The sequence below is a fragment of the Plectropomus leopardus genome, chromosome 22 (genome assembly GCF_026936395.1).
Source record: "Plectropomus leopardus strain MGB_pleo_1.0 chromosome 22, ASM2693639v1, whole genome shotgun sequence".
NCBI classification, from domain to species: Eukaryota; Metazoa; Chordata; class Actinopteri; order Perciformes; family Serranidae; genus Plectropomus; species Plectropomus leopardus.
Window position 1 is genome coordinate 10,669,120 of NC_142197.1, and position 18,695 is coordinate 10,687,814.

At 39.7% G+C, this 18,695-nt stretch overlaps 1 protein-coding gene and 1 long non-coding RNA gene across 2 annotated transcripts in view; one reads left to right on the top strand and one right to left on the bottom strand.

Moving 5' to 3' along the window:
• LOC121961330 (IQ motif and SEC7 domain-containing protein 3-like) overlaps positions 1-18,695 on the bottom strand; it is a 126,038-nt gene that overhangs the window by 17,521 nt on the left and 89,822 nt on the right. Inside the window, 3 exon segments of the mRNA XM_088072630.1 lie at positions 2,572-2,711; positions 7,291-7,457; positions 14,311-14,433. Coding sequence (XP_087928756.1) covers positions 2,572-2,711; positions 7,291-7,457; positions 14,311-14,433 — 430 coding nt within the window.
• Positions 10,495-16,699, top strand: LOC148185868 (uncharacterized). Its single transcript, XR_015775497.1, has 3 exons — positions 10,495-10,724; positions 15,622-15,695; positions 16,478-16,699. It is a non-coding gene; the product is annotated as an uncharacterized LOC148185868 (long non-coding RNA).

Consider the following 18,695-nt stretch of genomic DNA (forward strand, 5'->3'; position numbering starts at 1 on the left):
TCTAAGGAAGAAACTTTATCTAAGTCTTTTTATGGCAGACGGCTCCCATGAGCAGGAATAGTCACTTCCTGTCAAAACAATCCATCACTGTTTTGGCTATGACAACAGTCCCTCTGTCATCCTATGGCTACTCATCCATCACTGAGAGAAATTTAAGGCACAAGCCAAAAAAAAAAAAGACAGAGGCAGTCTTCAATGTCATCATTCCAATGTCATTCTGAAAGGTAACAGGAAATAACGGAGATTAAATTTTAAACTAATTACATGTAAATTTATTCTGAAAACTTTGGTTCATATTGCGGATAGACCGGAACAATAAAGACTAAGTCTGAGTCTAAAGTTAAAGTTAAACAGTGCAGGACATCCCAACTCGTCACATGTTGCAGCTTTGTCAGTGGACTTCCACGTCTACATTTTACAAGGTACGCATCCTTCTGCATCCTGTTATTCACCCTCTGGGATGCCGCTGATGTCTACAAATGCACATGGTGGGATGTCTGGGTGTGTGGGACCTGTAAGTGTCCTAAAAGCGCCCTTGCACTCATTATATTACGTCTTTGCCAGCAGCAGTCCAACCTGACGCTGCCCTGATGCATTTCAAGCACACGCAACAGGTTCCTTCCATGCGCTTTCTTAAGTGACTCTACCCATGTGCCTCTCAGCCATCCGCCTGTGTTTAATAACATTGCAACCAGTTCTTTCTGGCTGCGTTGACACCCGACATCATCCGGCAGCCATGTATGCGCACATGAAAAGGGCCTTTTGGCATTGTGCTCTTAGACTAAATGCACTGACAAAGCGACGCTATTTTACGAGTTCGGCACAAGAACAGGCTGGATCACACAACAGCCATGTAAACAGTTCCTTAGTTTAGTGTAGTAGCATGCCAACAATTGCCAGTTAGCATAAAGATAAAATGCAGCTGAGGCTGATGAGAATGTATGTAGGTGTTGAGTTACACTGTTGCCAACTATTTTCGATGGAAAGTAGCTAAAGCCTGCTTTAAGGGTTGCTAGATTACGTCACATTAATTTGTACATCTGTGACAAACCTATCCAATATTTTTTTTCAAAAGATGTAACTGTCTCTGTCTCTTTATCATTGGTTATTATTTTTCAAGCTGCCATCAATTCCGCATTGCACATGTAAATTAACACTGAATTTCCAATACATTTTAACATATAAAGGCTGCTGTATAGACTGTGAGACTTATGTATCATAAATAAAGATCTAGGCATTGGACTCACTGTATTTTGAGAAAAATGAAAATCCTTTGTTTTGTTTTCAAACTACCTCTTGTGTAGGGATATAATTTGTTTTTACAGTTCTAAATTCCACACTGTATGGTAAACAAATCAGAAACTTATATCTATATTTCATGAATAAAGGATTGAAAGGCCTTGGTGCACTGATAAGATTCAAAAATAATTCCCTGAACTGTTGAGTCATTTTCAAAAAGCTTTTCAGAGTTGTGAGTGGGCACACACGGCGCATTCCCACATGAATCAGTGTAATCATTCAATTATAAAGCTAAACACTTGTGCATCTGTGTCTGTCTCACACTTGTAAACTCATAAAACTTTCCAGAGAAATATTCGCACGGTGAATAAAACAACCACAACACGATGTCTCTGAAGTTGACTTTTAACTAAGTGTTCGGTTCCACCACTTACATAGCGTTACTCATGTGCACTGACCAAGCCTTTAACCTTAAACTGTTAAAAAAGACTCTAATGATATCGCTGGTTAATGACGTATGTAGCTCCAGTAATGACCTGAGGTAATGATCGTGCTGCTGAAGAGACATTTAATGGCTAATAAATGTGCTCTGCTAACACCGCTAAGGCTAGGTGATAGTGATAAGGCCTTGAATAATGAGTGAGTGACTTGGCATGGCATTAGAAAAGTGTGTGTGTGTGTGTGTGTGTGTAATCATTCGTGCTGTTCTTGCAAGAATATTATGGTATGTGTTGTAAAAACTGTCCGATAAATTATTTGTGTAATGCAAAAGATGACTCTGTGTTTTATATCCACATCAAACAGCTGGTGAAGTTTCTATGGTGTCTGATAAGGAAAACTGTTACTACAATATTAATTCAACCCCATCTGGGACTCAGCGGTTACTTCTGAGTGTGTATATACTGTGAAGCACTATGATTATCTTTGCCGGGGCAAATTAGAATTTTAGGCCTTGAAAAAAGAGCATTTTTGGAAAGTGATTTTCAAAAACTAATCTCATTGGCCTGGCATACATTTTAAATCAATGAATCTAGGGAAGTACATAGATGTAGCCCCCTTCTGTGGAGAAATGTGAAAACACCTCTTTAGTAAAAAACTTTGCGAAGATACAAGTATAGTCAGACATTTTAGGGAGCATAGAAAAACACATTTTTGAGTGGAGGGGGACTTTAACTTTATTACAGTGTTAAGTAGCCAAAACATCAACTAATGCAGGTTAAAGTTTTGTACGGTTTCAGTCAAAGTTAAGCAAGAATCAGAGTTTGCGATGTAGTAGGTTAAGGAATGCAATATGTTACCAACGGTCCTCACAGGTGGTCTTTGCATGCTTACCGTTTTCATGCCTACGATGGACTGCTCAACTTTGGAGACGTAGGTGACGTGGTCTTCGTTGGAGCGTAACTCCCTCTGTTGTATTCTCTCATAGATTCCCACCACCATGTCTCTGGGGATGTCTGCTCCGTCATCCACACCTGAGATGGAAATAAACTATTTACACTCAAGTAATCACACGTCACAGGGTGGCTGTTTTTTTTAATTTTACCAGACATTGCTGTCTACCAGAAGGAAGCTATGTCGTAAAGGAGTTATGGTATATCTAATCTTTTGGCGTACAAGCATGTTGCCAAAAGCCACCTTCTGCATCAAATCAGAACGCGGCTGGATGACAACACGCTCAAACAGAACCAGTGGCGTTGTTCTAATACTCTGGAGGGCGCAGAGGGCACATGCAACGCGCTACGTCACTTGAGAATGTAGCCAGATGGAACCAGTCGTGTGTGTATGAGACGCCGAAGGACAGCAGCACGTTCTCATCCCAACTCATCACATGGTGCTGCTGTCTCAGGACTTTTTGTTGACGTCACTGTAACGGCATCCTGGTGCGTAAACAGCTGACGCAGAAGGATACCTAAAGCGTCATGAGTCCTGACAGAGCGGCACCCTGTGACGAGCTGGGATGAGAACACATTAGACACACACAATGTACAACATACAACATGGCTATATACATATTATACGGACACAAATTTGTTGACTTTCAAAGAGCAGAACTAAATTCAATATTCAGAGTGAAAGAGAGCTCTCTCTCCCCTCGTCTGTCCTTCTGTGACTTTCTGTCTCTCACTATCTCCATTACGTAATGACAGAAGGCGATGTGAGAGGAGGTTAATTGGCGAGTGAAAGGTTAACACCCATAGAAGATTTCCTGTCTGGCACATGGTGCAGTTCAAGGCCGTGGCATTTCGACGCAGGTAGAGCTGCATGTCTTTAGGCTGAAAGGTTGCCCTGGAGATGCTCCCTATTATATCGGCACAGCTGTACAGCGCTGTGTGGTACATTGAGTTTTCAATGGGGCAGGATGTGTTTGGAGAAAATGAAGCCGCCACAAGTGATGGCGGTGACAGCGAGGCACCCTGGGACACCGCTGAGACATCGCTACACATTATGGAGTCAGAGGGAGTGGAGGAGATGACCAGGGGGAAATGTGTGTAAAGTGTCAGATAAATATGTTGCGTTTTCTTTGCTAAATGTCTCTTTAGTTCAAATTTTCTGCCAGTTCTCCCACTTTCCTTCTCCTCATGACTTCACTGATTTCATTTTTGCCATGCTTACAGCCATTTTGGTCTAAATGAAGATTTTTCAACAGGGATTTGATGGACTGATGTGAAACTTTGAACAGACATTCAAATCCTTCACATAATGGCTATAGTGATGCCCTGACTTTTCATCTAACGCCACCGCTATGGAAACATAATAGTTTCAAGAAATTGTAGCTATGTATCACCAAATAAACATGAAGTAAAACAAGAAGTCTTGCTTCTTTTCCAAACTAATGTATCTGTCATATTTGGTTGCAGTTACAGATGCAAACAGGTCACCCCCCTGGCTCTGTGACTGGATAGTGAAATGATATTCCACATTGGATATTTAAATATTATATTAATCAGAGCATTCCCATTGGCAATTCAGGAAGGGGCGTCATATGTGGGACAGAGGTATTTGCACCCTTAGATTTGATTCGTAACTGAAAACTTGGAATTAAAAGTATTAAAAGTAACAGTACCCAATGCAGAAAAATCAAAAGAACCAAACAAAACAACCACTAAACTCATTTATGTTAAAAAAAAAAAAGTAAATAATGAATAAATAAATTAATAAAAATCTCAAAATAAAAAAGGTTCTATAAAACATCCAACTTTTCAAAACTTAAAAAAAACTTTAAAAATCCAAAATAAAAAAAATGAAAAAAAAATTAGATCAGATGATTGATTCATCAACAAATATTTGCACCTGTACTTGTGTAAACTGTCTTTAATTTATTACAAAACACCATATTTTATGAACTGGTCTTATGTTTTATGCAAAAATCTTAATTTTTAAATTAACTAAAGTGTCACATAAATCTAGTGAAGTAAAAAGTACAGTTTTTACTGTACTTTTCCCTCTGAGATGTACTTAAGTAAATACAAAAAGTGTAACATAAAGAAAACACTTGATTAATGTACAAGTACTTCAGATTTGTACTTACATACAGTATTTGAGTAAATTTACTTTGTTACATTCCACCAGTGGCTGAATTCCATTTAGCTGCCTAGATTTCAGGATAATATTGTACATGCTGGCTCACTGTCACTCTAACTGGACCATTTGAATAGCGTAGAGCCTCATTTGTGTTATTAGCAGCACCTGTGCTTATGTTGCTATGACAAAATGTCAATGGTGGAAAAAAAGCCTATTGAGGCACAAAGTATAGTCCACAGAGCCTCTAGCATGGTTACAGACTTGTTTCACCCATGTTTCCTTTGTAGCTTGGGTTATGCATCCACTCTTTCACTGTCTCCTGTTTTTCATCATTTCGAGAGTAAAGCTGGCTCGTCACAAAGCCCATTGATGAGCAGTAGCCCACTATAAGGACTTAAAAAGTGATCTGAGCTCTCTTTAGATCTGAGACCAGCCTCTCAACTCCAGTAACTGAGACATAAAGACATAAAGGATTCATTTATGGCGTAAGCTGGTTTATATTATGTTGGCCCATTGTTGGAATAGCTTCAGTCTGTTTTAATTGAGATAATAAATGTTCTATGGTTCTTCATTACTATTGGTTTCTGGCGCATAATTGCATTTCACCTCAGCCTATTAGCTGAATGAGCTGTCAGTGTGTGTGAGACGTGCGTAAGGAGAGAAACAGGGAGAATATAAACAAGGAAAGACAGATGAATAAACAGACAAAATGATATTCTGACTGAGACGAAACAAGATAAGAGGATGGATAGAGGGACGGAGAAAACACAGTAAACTGAGCAGAAGACAAATAGAGAGGGCAAGAGAGAGTGGCATATTTTAATTTGCATAAGATGCCGAAATTGATTTTCTAACTTAATTTAATTGTAGGGAACAGTCTGGATGAATCTATTAAAGCTGTTCTGCATCGACCTCGGCGTTCACTGATTGATTGTGCAGAGGGAGAGCAAAACTACGATGCTCCTGTGTCAACGCTTGGCGAATGAGCATCTGTCTGCATGCGGGAGACAAGAATTACAGGTGCTTTCTGTCGGTGTCGCTCTGAGTTGTAAATGTGTAAAGCAAAGCGGGCAGGGATGGAGATGTACCGTTATTTTTTATCACCTCTGTTTATGTGAGGAGGTTTGATTGAACACAGATCCAAACACTGTTGGACACTGACTCACTTTCCCTTTTTCACCTATCCTTTTTTTGGGAGGATTAGTGGGTGTAATTAATTTTTTTATCATATATTTTCTTGTCTACACTATAATAAAATCTGAACAATTGGGGGGAAAGTGACAAAATCATTTCTGTAACTTCTGGAACAGCACTTGTCAGTGGTGAGCACTTTTTGGCACCTTGTCCCAAAGAGTAAACTGAAATTGAAAGCCATATTTTATTATTATGGGATATTCCATGGGTCTTTCAATTGTCATCTGTGGTAATTTATTCCAGTTTTTGGTGGTATTCAGTTGGCATCAATAAATCAACAAATTAATTTGTTGATTTAGATGAAAAACATGGTAAATACACCTGCTAAACATGAGCATGTTGGCATTGTCGTTGTGAGCATATAAGCATGGCTGTAGACTCTTGGTCTTGTTTAAACTCTGTGCTTTTCACCTTTTCTTCCTCCTTTGGTTCTTGCCTGACCTGTTATTGATCTGGTGCATTAAATTTGTTTTCCTCATCCCTTTATAGAGGAGTTCAGATGTCAGGGTTGGCCACAGTACAGCACCATTAGAGCTGATTTAGGTTTGTGCTCAAACACGCCTCAGTGAGACAGATGCTCTCTGAGCCAGCAAACTATGAGCATGATCAGTGGCCATTTTTACAAGCCAGCTGAAAACCTATTTATACAGTCTGGCTTTTAATTAATGTAATTCGTCTAACTATTTTGTCTAATCCTCTTGTCCTTTTTGCTTTTGTGTTGATTTTTTTTCATTGTAAAGCACTTTAAGCTGCAGCCTTTGTATGATCAGTGCTCCACAAATAAATAGTATCATCTTGGTTGTATTAGCTCCAAACCATACTCCTCAGAAAACTCCCACATACAACAAACATGCCCATTTACACACTGTAAAACTCACTTAACCTTATGTCAGTTATTGTCCTTTTAAATCTCTCAATGAGTCTCTACACCAGGGACACTCAACATGCTTTGCTTGGGGCCACATTTGCAACATTACAGGGGGCCTGGGGCCTGTCACAGCACCCCATATAGGTTTCTAGAATTTTAGGTCATTTCTAGGATTTTAGGACATTAGGGGCTTAGCTAGGACCTCTATCGGGAGTGTGGGGGATCCTCCACTGGCACTTTTGTTTAGAAAACAAGCTTGACTTTGATGCTGTTTTATGCACTCTGACACCTTATATATATAAGTCCAAAAATAATTCCCACTGTTAATGACCTTATTTTTTATTGTGAATTAGAAAATGGTAAGGGGGCCACCCAACACCCTACAGGGGGCCAGATTATGTTTGGCCCATGTGCTGTAAGTTAAGTATCAATGGTGTACACACATGCAAAAATGCTGAGCCACTTACCTCGTAGGTTGCGTATGAAGTCCTCCAACATCATTTTGCGGTCGGGCTTGATGTTTGGGCTGTACATGTCAGTGTTGAGCAGAATGATGGCGAAGGCCAGGATGAAGATGGTGTCCGGGTTGTGAAACTGCTGAACCACATCAGGGTTACACATGCAGTAGCGCTGACTGTTGGAACAAGAAGGGGGTAAAAATCAGTAGGTGGAAAGGAGAAGGATGAAGGTGTTTAGTAATACATGTGGGTCATGACAGAGGACACAAACATGGAGGAATGATGTAGAGACAGGGAACAGGAAGATATGTTAGAAAGAATATGAGAGGAAAGATAGGACAAAGAGAAAGAGATAATGTTATCCTTAGACACTAAAGGCATCCTTCAACACACTACATGCTCACAAAAGCCTCGACACAAGCGGAGAATGAGTGTGTCACACAGAAAGAAGACTTATGACTTTAATTTTGCTTGTGGCTTCATCTGAAGCCATTCGCTGCCTCTCAGCAACAATGAACCTCGCAGTGGGTGCTTTGCTCTAACTGTGTCCCTCTTTATAAACACATTTATCCCCCTGGAGAGGACGGCTACATGGATCGTGCATTACCCAAGGTAATGTCAGACACGTGCACCCACATACAATTGTGCATCCACTGAGCCATATTTAAACATCCTCCAAAATTTATGGGCCTGCTTGCTGGATTTATGCAGGTTGTTATTGTGCCGGAGAGAAGAAATATGAAGTTTGAGATGTGAAATCCCCTTAGCTAGGCACTTTTCTGCAAAAGAACGCGACAAAGGCCAGGCTCAGTTTGATGTAGCTCCCAAAAAACACCTCTAAATATAAGAGGTGGGGAATGGAGAAGCCACTGTGCCGTGTGGTTATAGAAGCCATGAATATATCAGATTTGTAGACACCTACTTTGGGTGTTTGCATACATGTGTGTTTACGAAAGCAGCGCCCAAAGGAGAGTGATAAATTGTTTCTCTGTCTCTGTGAAGTGCATGGATGCTTCCTGGTTAGGAGATGAATAAAACAATAGTACAACATCTACTGTGTGTGAGTAATCAGAGACGGCGATATACAGAGTAGCAGGAGAATAAAAAGTGTGTGTGTGTGTGTGTGGGACCTGTGTGCTCAGTGCTGGCGTGTATACTGTAATCGTTAGTTTAATCGGTCATCATTTCCACATTGGTGCTGCAGCACCGTTTTGCAGACTCACTGAGCCGCATGATTGGAAACTAATGTCTCTGTGGAACTGAGTAAAGCCACACCTATTGGTATGCATACAACACGTTCATACCTTGTCACATAGTTTTTAATGTGCTTTCCAACACTGTATAAAGGGGCAGTGTGTAGGATTAATGGGGGAGCTTGGCAGAAATTGGATAATATTCACAACTATGTTTTCATTAGTTTACGATCACCTGAAAGTTGCTGCAGTCTGCAACTCACCACTGGATGCCACTAAATCTTACTTATTATTATTAGTACTAATATTATTACTATTATTATTATTAATCATCATTATTATTTTTAATTGTCATTATGGTTACTGTTACTGTTTTATCTTTTATCGTTTAAATTTATTTTCATTTACTTTTTTACATATTTTTTTGTTATTATTACTGTGTTTATTATGAATACTATATATATATGTATGTTAAGCATTATTTATAACCTTTATTTCTATTTATATCATACACTTTGCTCACATACACAGGGGTGCCTTAGATAAGCACCTTTAGTAAGTAACATATAACCAATATATATTATATACTGGTTGTTTTGTTTTGCCTAATTTTGTCTATAATATCTATTTGTTTCTGTCTACCCCCATGTGTAGTATGTACCTTGGGTTTTTTTGTACTGCCTGTTACAGATAATAATTTTGCTTTTTATTTGTTTTGTTTTTTTCCTTTTACAGATAATTCTCCTAAAATGATGGTAGGACTGATCATCAATCAAAGATAATGGAGTAAAAGAGAGTGCTCTTTGTAGTAGAAATAAAACATTAATAATTAAGTTTAGAGTTTTGTTTGACATTGCAAAAAGTAGATTGAATTATTATTCTTTTATGTAATGCAATAATATTGGGTTTAAGGCTGAAACGATTCCTCAAAAAACTCTCATAACTCGATTACTGAAAATCATTGATATAAATGATGTGCATCAAAGTTTTATATAATTCATATAACTAGGGGGTCGTCAGCATTTTTCAGGCCAAAGACCCCTTAACTGAAAGACAGACAGAGCACGGACCCCACTCCTACATTAAACTGTGGTGCAGCTTAAACAAAGTGGCTTAGGTGCCATACATCAACAAACGTTTATTTGGTGCATGAATAGTACCCTATTAAAATTTAAAAAATAAAAATATATTGACAGTTGCATATATTTTCACATTATGGATCCATTGCACAAGGATTCATGTGTAACAGTCAGGCAGTAATCAATGTTGTGTACTGAAAATAAAATGGGTTGATTTTTGGTTGTTTGTTTGAGAACAGGACTGTTTATCCTTGCTAATAATATGTTGGATTCATTTTAACACTTTGCAGCCTGAGCAGATTGGCTTGATTTCTTTCAAAAACATGTAACAAAAAAACCCCAAAAAAAAAACAAAAAAAAAAAAGAGGCAATCAGCAATGAAAGAAGTGACCCCAAAATTAGCAGAAATTAGTCAAAATAAAAATAAATTTAAAAAAATCAGAAAAAAACAAAATAAAAAGGGAAATAAAATAAAAAAGGAAAAATGAAAAATATAATAATTCTGTAACATAATTTCAAACGTGATTATGATAATCAAAAATATAGAATTTCTTGTTTTCCTCTTAACATTTTCCACATTTTCTTTTTAAAAAATATTTTTTTAAATTGCAATTTGTGGATAAATTGTTACCAAGTCGCTCATTACAATTCCCCCACATTGCTGAAAGAAATCAAACCAATTTTCTCAGAATTCAAAGGGTTAAATACTTGTGAATGGCATCTGAAAGCAGCACAAGAAAAGCATTGCTGAAACTGGTTTCATAGGGTTAATGCCTATTTTCAGATTTATTTATTTTTAAATTTACTGTCATTTAAAATAAAACGTAAAAAAAAAATCGAACAATAATTTGGCGTCCTCTTCAGTACCTCTGAGGTCGCGGACCCCCTGTTGAAGACCAATTACCGGGTATAAAAACGTGCAGCACACCGTTTCGCACGGATGATAATTATCGTGGCACAGTGCCTCTACGCTGAAAATAGCGGAGCGTGAAGAGACAGACCAGGTAAAAGGGTAGCAAATGTCCAAAGTTTGGCACAATTTCATGCTGAAACAAAACTTTTTTACAGTGTGTCTACTGGAAAACCAAACTGGTTAACCACAGCGGCACGAAGTAAATAGTTAAACATCTCAACAGAAAGCGCCCAGTGCACGGAGCGGACCCCACACAAGGTAAAATTAACATTAGCATTATCGTTAGCCTCCTCCCGGCTGCCGGCACCGGGAGCTCCCCGCTCACCCCCCCGCAAAGGTCCGCCGAATGACCGGAACCTCCGCCGGCGGATGAGCGAGGAGCTCCGGGCAACACGGAAGGAAGCTAAACGGCGTTCATCTGCACAAACTGCACACACAGGTGTCACATCGCACTTTGAAATTGTCAGTATCCTTATTTAATGTGTAAATTCACATGGAGCCTCATTAGGCTGTCACAAATTGACTGCATTTTGTTTTCTGTTGATTTCCCTCAGTATTCCCCTCATGTTGATGCATAAAGTACCCCAAAAATCAAAATATCAGGTTATGTAGTGCAAGTAGCAGTTGGATCCTAATTATTACATGCAATTGAGGCAGTAACATTTTTATTTATTTATTTTTTAAAGGAAATCATTTAGTTGTTAAATCAAGGGACTGTTTGTTGCTCATGAGAAAGGACGGTATGTGAAAACAGCACAGGCGGGTGGATATTTAATCTAATTTAGACTCAGTGCAAGGAATGTTTCAGGGGCCGTTTACATGACAACAGTTATTGCAAGAAATATTAAACTTTAGTTGCGATTTGGCCTTTTGTTCACACAACAGTGGCATCTTTTGGGCCTAAAAGGGCAAACTGTTGGAACCAGGTGCTAGATTGTAATTTTTTGAAAACACGTGAAGTGACACTGCTAACTACTGGCCTGGCATGCATACCACAGCATTTTTGGTTGTTTTTGCAGATCTGAGTACACGAGGATCGTTCTCACAACACTCTCAAATGAACACAGATCTATTTTAAAAATGCAAAGTGAAGAGTTTTCCATTTCTTGTGTAAGCAAGTTTCACTTTCACTGCATCTGACTTTCTGCTGCTCAATCTGTGCCCAGAATATGTTATGTGCTCCGAGAGTGTGATGCAATGAATAACTGAACCAGCACAAAAAACAGAAAATCATCATGTGGTGGTAGATGTTAAAACTGTGGAGGGCTGCTGCAAATAAATAAATATGTGGGCAACCCAGTGCTTTCAAGTGTGGTGTCCCTCACATAATATTTTTTAGCAAGATAATAAGATAAGCACACAGATGCCTATTCACATTCTGAGTGTCTGAAAACAGTGACTCCGCAGAACCAGGCAATTACACTCTTATGTGTAAATCCTAATAGCACCATGCAGTGAAAAACCTCCATTTATGCTGTTGTCTATCTAAAAGTACTCTTACTCTGCACAGAAGAACACAAGGAAAAAATAAGAGGGTAAAACAGCACATGATGCTGCTCGCCGAGTGGATTTGGCAGCCTTCAAATTTGGCACTTGCAGCCGACTTCCAAACCAATATCGCTTTGTTACAGATCACTAAAGATGGTGTAATCCAAGAGTCATTATGTACTCTGCAAGGATGGATTTTGGTGCAAGATTATACAAGTTGCATGATGTTTATCTATAATAGCCATTATAGAAAATACAGCACTTGTGTGTGTGTGTGTGTGTGTGACTGCAGTAAATAAGGACGCTGTAATGCAGACATGAGAATATAAACTGTATATATCTGCAGCAGTGGGAGCTGGCTCATATTTGCCCATTCATTAGCACACTGACGCAGCAGATACCGAGGCTGCTGGCTGCTTTTCACTTTTCCCCTCTCTCTTTTTCACTGCTGCTTCAAATCCCCTTCACTTACTTGGGAGATTTCTCTCTTTCTGTGTGTGTGTGTGTGTGTGTGTGTGTGTGTGTGTTTGGAGGCATATCAAAGCCCAAGAGCAGGGGAGGAAGGCACAGAGAGGCAGTGGCGGTTACGCAACGCCAGTTATTTATAAACCTTCCTCCCTCTCTCCTTTTCTCCCCTTCCTTCCTTCCTTTTTCCCAGTTTGCGTCTCCTCCTCACTCCCGTCGTCCTCCCCCTCCTCTCTCCAGCTCCCGATAACACGCAGAGCCGGCCTGATGTCCAAACATTACCAGTGCCAACATCTCTGCCTACTGACTATGACAATGCCGCCGTTTTTCTCCTCATTGGGCACCTCGACAACTGTGACAGGTGGTTGTTACTCCAGAGGGGCTACGGCAAACAGTTAGCATTAACACACAGAGCCACAGCTGCACCGCAAATTGTCTCCCTGTCGCAAATTGTGGCAAGAAATTACACGCTTGCTGGCTATTCAGATGGGAGGTGCATTGTCAACATTTCATTGTAGCCAAGCAGAAAGGAAAGAGTGTGTTTGGCGAAGAGAGGCAGTGTGACTCGACTGCTGTTATCCAGATTTCGGCATGTTCAGAAATAATGTGGTTGCGCTGTTCATGTGTCTCTTTTGCGTGCACGATTGTCATGTTCCCTCTTTGTGTATTTGTCCGGAGTAGCTGTGCAGCGCTCCCTGGTAAAAAAAAAAACCCAAAAAAACAACAACACAGAAGCCTGAGCTCACATCTCACGAATCACAAATTTCACATCTGTACCTCTCAGCAAGGCTTCAAAAGTGGATGTAGGCACATTTCATGATCAAAAAACTGCATGACAAGTTTGGCCCAGAGGTAGTGCTTGAGTGACAGTATTTCATTTCGCTTTTTATGTCCGCTCAAATATCAACACAGCCAGATTTACATCACAGTAGAAGGTAAATGACACCAGGAGGACAAATGAGGGATGTTTTGCATAACCCACAAGGTGATAAATATTTATATCCAACTCCTTTAAAGCAACTGTTCTCCCTGCACAAAAATGTTTCCGAGTATTAATACTGTCAAAAAAAAACCAAAACTTGTTACTAATTTTTGAAACTATAGGCCCTTTTTTCTAGACAGAGGTAAAAACAAAAAAAACTTCTCATTTATGCTGCAGCCTGACACAAATGGATACTTCGCCACATTAAGCATTAACATTCAGCACTTAACCACACTGACAGGGAATATTCAGTATTTTATTATTATCTCTCAGCACATTTGTATTTATTGTTTGTAACTAATAGCATAGCAATTCTTTGGCACAGAATTATTCATTTAAACATGTATATTTAAAGTAGAAATTTGGAGTTATAACTTCCTCTGTGTATGCTGTTGCCGTCTTGCTTGTTTTCCCCCAAAAGGGGGCGTAGTGATGGCTGCCTACTCCGGATGACCCTGTATTTGGATTGCCAGTCAGTGTATTGCAGATTTTTGCCAGCAGAAATGAAACTGTGGCTAGCAGATAACATGTTTTAGAACAATTCATTAATATGCAGATGGCTACATGGCACTGTGCTGCAAGATTGACGTGTCCCAAGCAAAATGTTTGCGTCCATACCAGCTGATGATCAACATAGATGGTATAAAAAATAGAAAGCAGCACTGGGATTGCAGCGTCGAGTTACTGTAAGTATTCCTTGTATACGTATGTAAGTATGATAAGCATGAACACTGCTTCAAAGCAAAATCCAAAGCTTGATGGTTCAGCTAAAATTTGACAATCACAGATGTTTAGGGGACGGTTAGAAATCTGTGTGAATGGCAGCTAATGCGCTCCCCTTATAAATACCACTGAGAAAACTGCAAGATAAAACCAGACTCTCACAGCATCTACCACTTTTATAATTACCTGAAGGCCTCGATAAGACGTTCCACTTTCTGGGCTTCTCCCTGGACACGAATGTGGGCCTGAAACTTCCTCAGTGCTTCGTCCAGCTCCATGCCTGAGAAGTCCATTTCATCCACCACACAGCTGTTGAGCACAGTGAGAAGAGGATCAGATATTGCAGGGTTCTTGCTGATCTTTAAAAAGTCAAAGGATGGAGGATATTCGTAAGGATAGAGGAACCACATTTACCATATTCAAATGACAAATTAAAATGTTTTTTTCAATGCAAACCAAATAGATACTTTTATCATAATATATATTTTCCACTTTAGAAGGTTTCAGTCTTTTTATCTCCAGCAATTTAAGCAGATCATCTAACTTTTAAACTTGACCAAAAAAGTTTTATGTTACAGTAAATATTTGGACAAAATTGTTCCAAACCCTAAGTAATTGATGTGGGTTCTTGTTTTTTTTCCCCCTAAATTTTGGGTTTTGTAAAACTGGACTTAATTTCAAATGGCATTAAAAAGTCTGAAATTGAACTTTTCTCAGGCTGCAGGAAGTGTGTATTAGTGCAAAATATATAAAAATTTATAGCAATATATCAACACAATGGTAGTGGTTGCACCTTCAGTGGCGGATCTGTGGATGGACACCCAAGATAAAAGTCCACTCATCCGCTTCCTAGTCACACCACCACTCTGCTTACTGCAGGTATTAACCACGCACGGACACCAGGGATAAGACTGGGCCCTGGCTATCTCCTCCATGCCACAGCTGCCAAGACACACACACTCTTGCACACGTACACGCATACAATCCCTCAGAGCAGAAAATCCTCCTATTACCTGACAACCCCAGCTTAATGACTTTAATTAAAAAAGCAAAATATCCCGTCCAATGAGTTCAGGGGGGATAAATACAACATGGGCAATTTGAAGGTGAAATGAGGTTTTGAAGTGAAAGGTGACTTTGGGAGCGAGTTGGGAGGTTTTAAAGTTTTCCTCGCTTTGATGTGAGGTCTTCTGTCGAGGTACAAAGTGGAATGATAATCGAACTATGAAATTAAAGTCATTTTTTTTCAGCACTGGGATCGGCTTTCATGTGGTACTCCAAACCACACTAGTTCAAGATAATCTCCTGTTACTATGAGCACATAGATGGTTATGGACAGCACTTTTAAAAGAAAGAAAATGCTGTTGATCCTGAAAATCCTTTAAAAAAAACAATAGTATGCACATGTACACAGTATGCAGTGATCCTTAATATACGATGCGGTGTCAAGACATCGCCTTCTACTTCTGATCTTTTTATCTGTTTGTTGTTCTACAGGAAACACTGGTGTACATGCACGTACACACACACCACATGAAGATGGATTACTGTGAACAAAGCGAGTTAATGAGGTGAGTACTTGACTGTGACACATGCTGCCCCAGCAGAACGGAGTCAGTCTACAGTGCTAATGCACTGGTACTACATTATAAAACCACGGCAGAGCCTGCGAACAATAAAAAATACCATTAACAAAATGTGATTATATTATTATTTATTCATTATTTAAAATAATAAAATATAAAATGACAAACCTGTCTCTAATCTTTTTGATAATTTAGACCTTGTCGCTGTCTTGAGGAAATGCCTCTGTCGCTTTAAGAGAATATTCTCCAGTGTTTGTTGCTTTGGTGCAGCCTGTATCAAAGTCACCTAAATGAACCTTATTCCATTAGCATATCTTTTGCATGGATTGCATTTTGTTAAAGAATTAGCCATGTTGGCTTTTTACACGTGGGGATTTTAATGCACTTGTAGTGGCGTTGTTGAGGTAAGTTCGGCACCGCTGTCTTCTCCGAGCACCGTGCACTTTAGTTGCGAGAAGTCTGAGCTGAAATGAAATGAGTGGTCATAACTTCTCTAAATAACAAAAAACAGTCTCAAGCTGCATTTTCGGTTATGGTGCGTGGTGTGATGCGGGGGTCGGAGCTCAGCTCAGCTTCCTCAGAACTAAAGAAGCCAGTTGGATGATAGGTGAAACGCCTTCAAGAAGCTTAGGCAATTCCCTGTGCCTACGATACAGCACTAAAAGACACTGCCACTAGTATAAATTTCTAGCTGGATAGATGTTTACTTTCTGTAATTACTTCTATAATTGTCAGTGCTGCTACTACTTCATCTTTTACTGTTACAGGCATCATCATTGCTGCAGCTGCGTATTTCTGCTGGGAGGAAACCAGAATCCCCTCAGGAAAACACATGCACCGTGCCCGCGTCGCAGAAAGGCCTACGCAAGGCTCCATAAAGGTAAAGCTTATAGTGCACACAGACTCTGACTTGATCCTCCTCTTGATCAACTCTCTCGACTGTCGAGCCTCTCTCATCGCCCTCCTCATGACTCACTTCCTCGCTCCACCACCTCTCCCTCTCCCCTCTTCCCCGGCTGTCACTCCTTGTTTATGTAACGTCAGACGAGATGCTCTCTAGCCCAAGTACATCAGCCCCTCTCCTTCACTTCATACACACTCGAACATAACACACATGCGCATATACAGAAGCGCTGTTCTTATTCATAGACTTTGTCGATCTGTATACAGTACCCGGCAGGGTGATAGACTCATCTGTTTGCATAGCGAGGCTTAAATTGTGTGTTTACAAAGCTGCGATGGCAGGTAATGCAAAAAAAAAAAAAAAAGAACGTCAGATGGAACCATATTTTGAGCAGCCAATGAGTAGATGACACACTGAAAACAGATCCCATTTTTCCTGCTAAACAAGTACACTACATTATCGGTAAATGAGTCCTCGGGGTGCCACATTTCTTGGAACCCAAATCTATAACCACAATTTGGCTTAATTGACTCGAGACGTTTTAACTATTGTTGTTTATGCTGGAAGAAATGCGAAGAGAACGAGGTACCGTTAACTTTAAAAGGAGAGGAGGAAGATTCAGGAATACAGGAGATGACACACACAAACAGAAGTTGCATGCTTTTACTCACACACTCTGTCTCGCACACACACACACACACACACACACACACGTTCAGGCTCTGTAAATCAACATGAGTGATTTTCACATTACACTGCAATCCCTCAGCCGCTCTCCTGTGACTACACTTTATCGAAAGTGTTCTCACGCACACTTCGCACTCTTCTATCATGTCCGTCTTCAACATCGCTTCCACTCAGTGTGGCTGTATGACTGCCCTGTAGGAAAATATATGTCCGTATATCCCAGTGTCACCTGAGCTGAAGTGTATATGCGCTGTGAATCAGAGTTTGAAGCCCTAAAAGCATAATCCTGTTAATACAAAGTATTTGGAGCCGTGATGGTGTCCATTTAGGGAAATATGGATATTAGATGAGGGCAGCCTGAGGTGAACAACTTGAGTAGAGTGCTGTGTCTTGTATGTCTGACCTTGCAAAGACTGAAAGCGTGTTTGATAACTTGGACAAAAGGGAGGATAAAAGAAAGATCTGCGGTACCTCCTCCGGTTGATATGCAAATCTAGAGATAATTGGTGAATGAGAGAATGTGACAGAATAAAAAAGAAAGACAATTACTGAGATAAAGTAAGGTAGTTGTTGAAAGATTGAAAAGAGAAAGGCAAAAAAAAAAAGACCTGCAGCTTCAAAGCAAATAATGCCATCAGGTTAATGACCTGGAAAGAAACTTACGGGGTGAAGTGAGTCATGTGTGCATGTGAGTGTGTGTAGCGTGTTCACAGTTATTTGATGAGTAACACAAGAACGGGGCATCTCTAAACAAATCTGTTTCTTCTGGCTTTTTATTTTTATGCTGATGTAAAGAACAGATTGTACCGCATGATGACTCCACATAAAACAAAGGGAAGGTTAAAGGGAAAACTACACCAATGTTCTATATAAAAGTCAGTTTACTTATAATGAGGAGTGTTACTCAGCCTGTGAAAAGAGTTTTATACTGTCTTTTGTGGCTATAAAGAAGTGTTTTTTTGTTGTTGGTTTTTAAAAGTCTGAGAATATAAACTTGATGTTTTCATGGTCATCTGGGCTTGGACTAGACAGTCGTAGAAAAAGATAGTTGCATTTTGGAGATTGTAGGATCTAAAGTTTTAATGTTTGTGCCATACTAAGGACTAAAAGTCAGGATATCGCTGGATAGATAAAAGGTCAGCTCTGGCCCTCAGGCTGGTGGTTTAATGCCTCATTCCCACTGCATGGTTTGGATCGACTCTTTTTGTACCAGGTTCTGCACTCTTTTTTCGTTTTCCACTTTAAGTAGTACCTCCTCAGTGTAGACAGGATTCTGAGCTGATGGCCGTAAGGCTGCCACTTGAAACTGCATCATCTTCAACACGACACACTTTATTCTTTAAATGTCTGCTCGTCGGAAACTGTAGTTTATGATGTCATTTTAAGGGCTACCA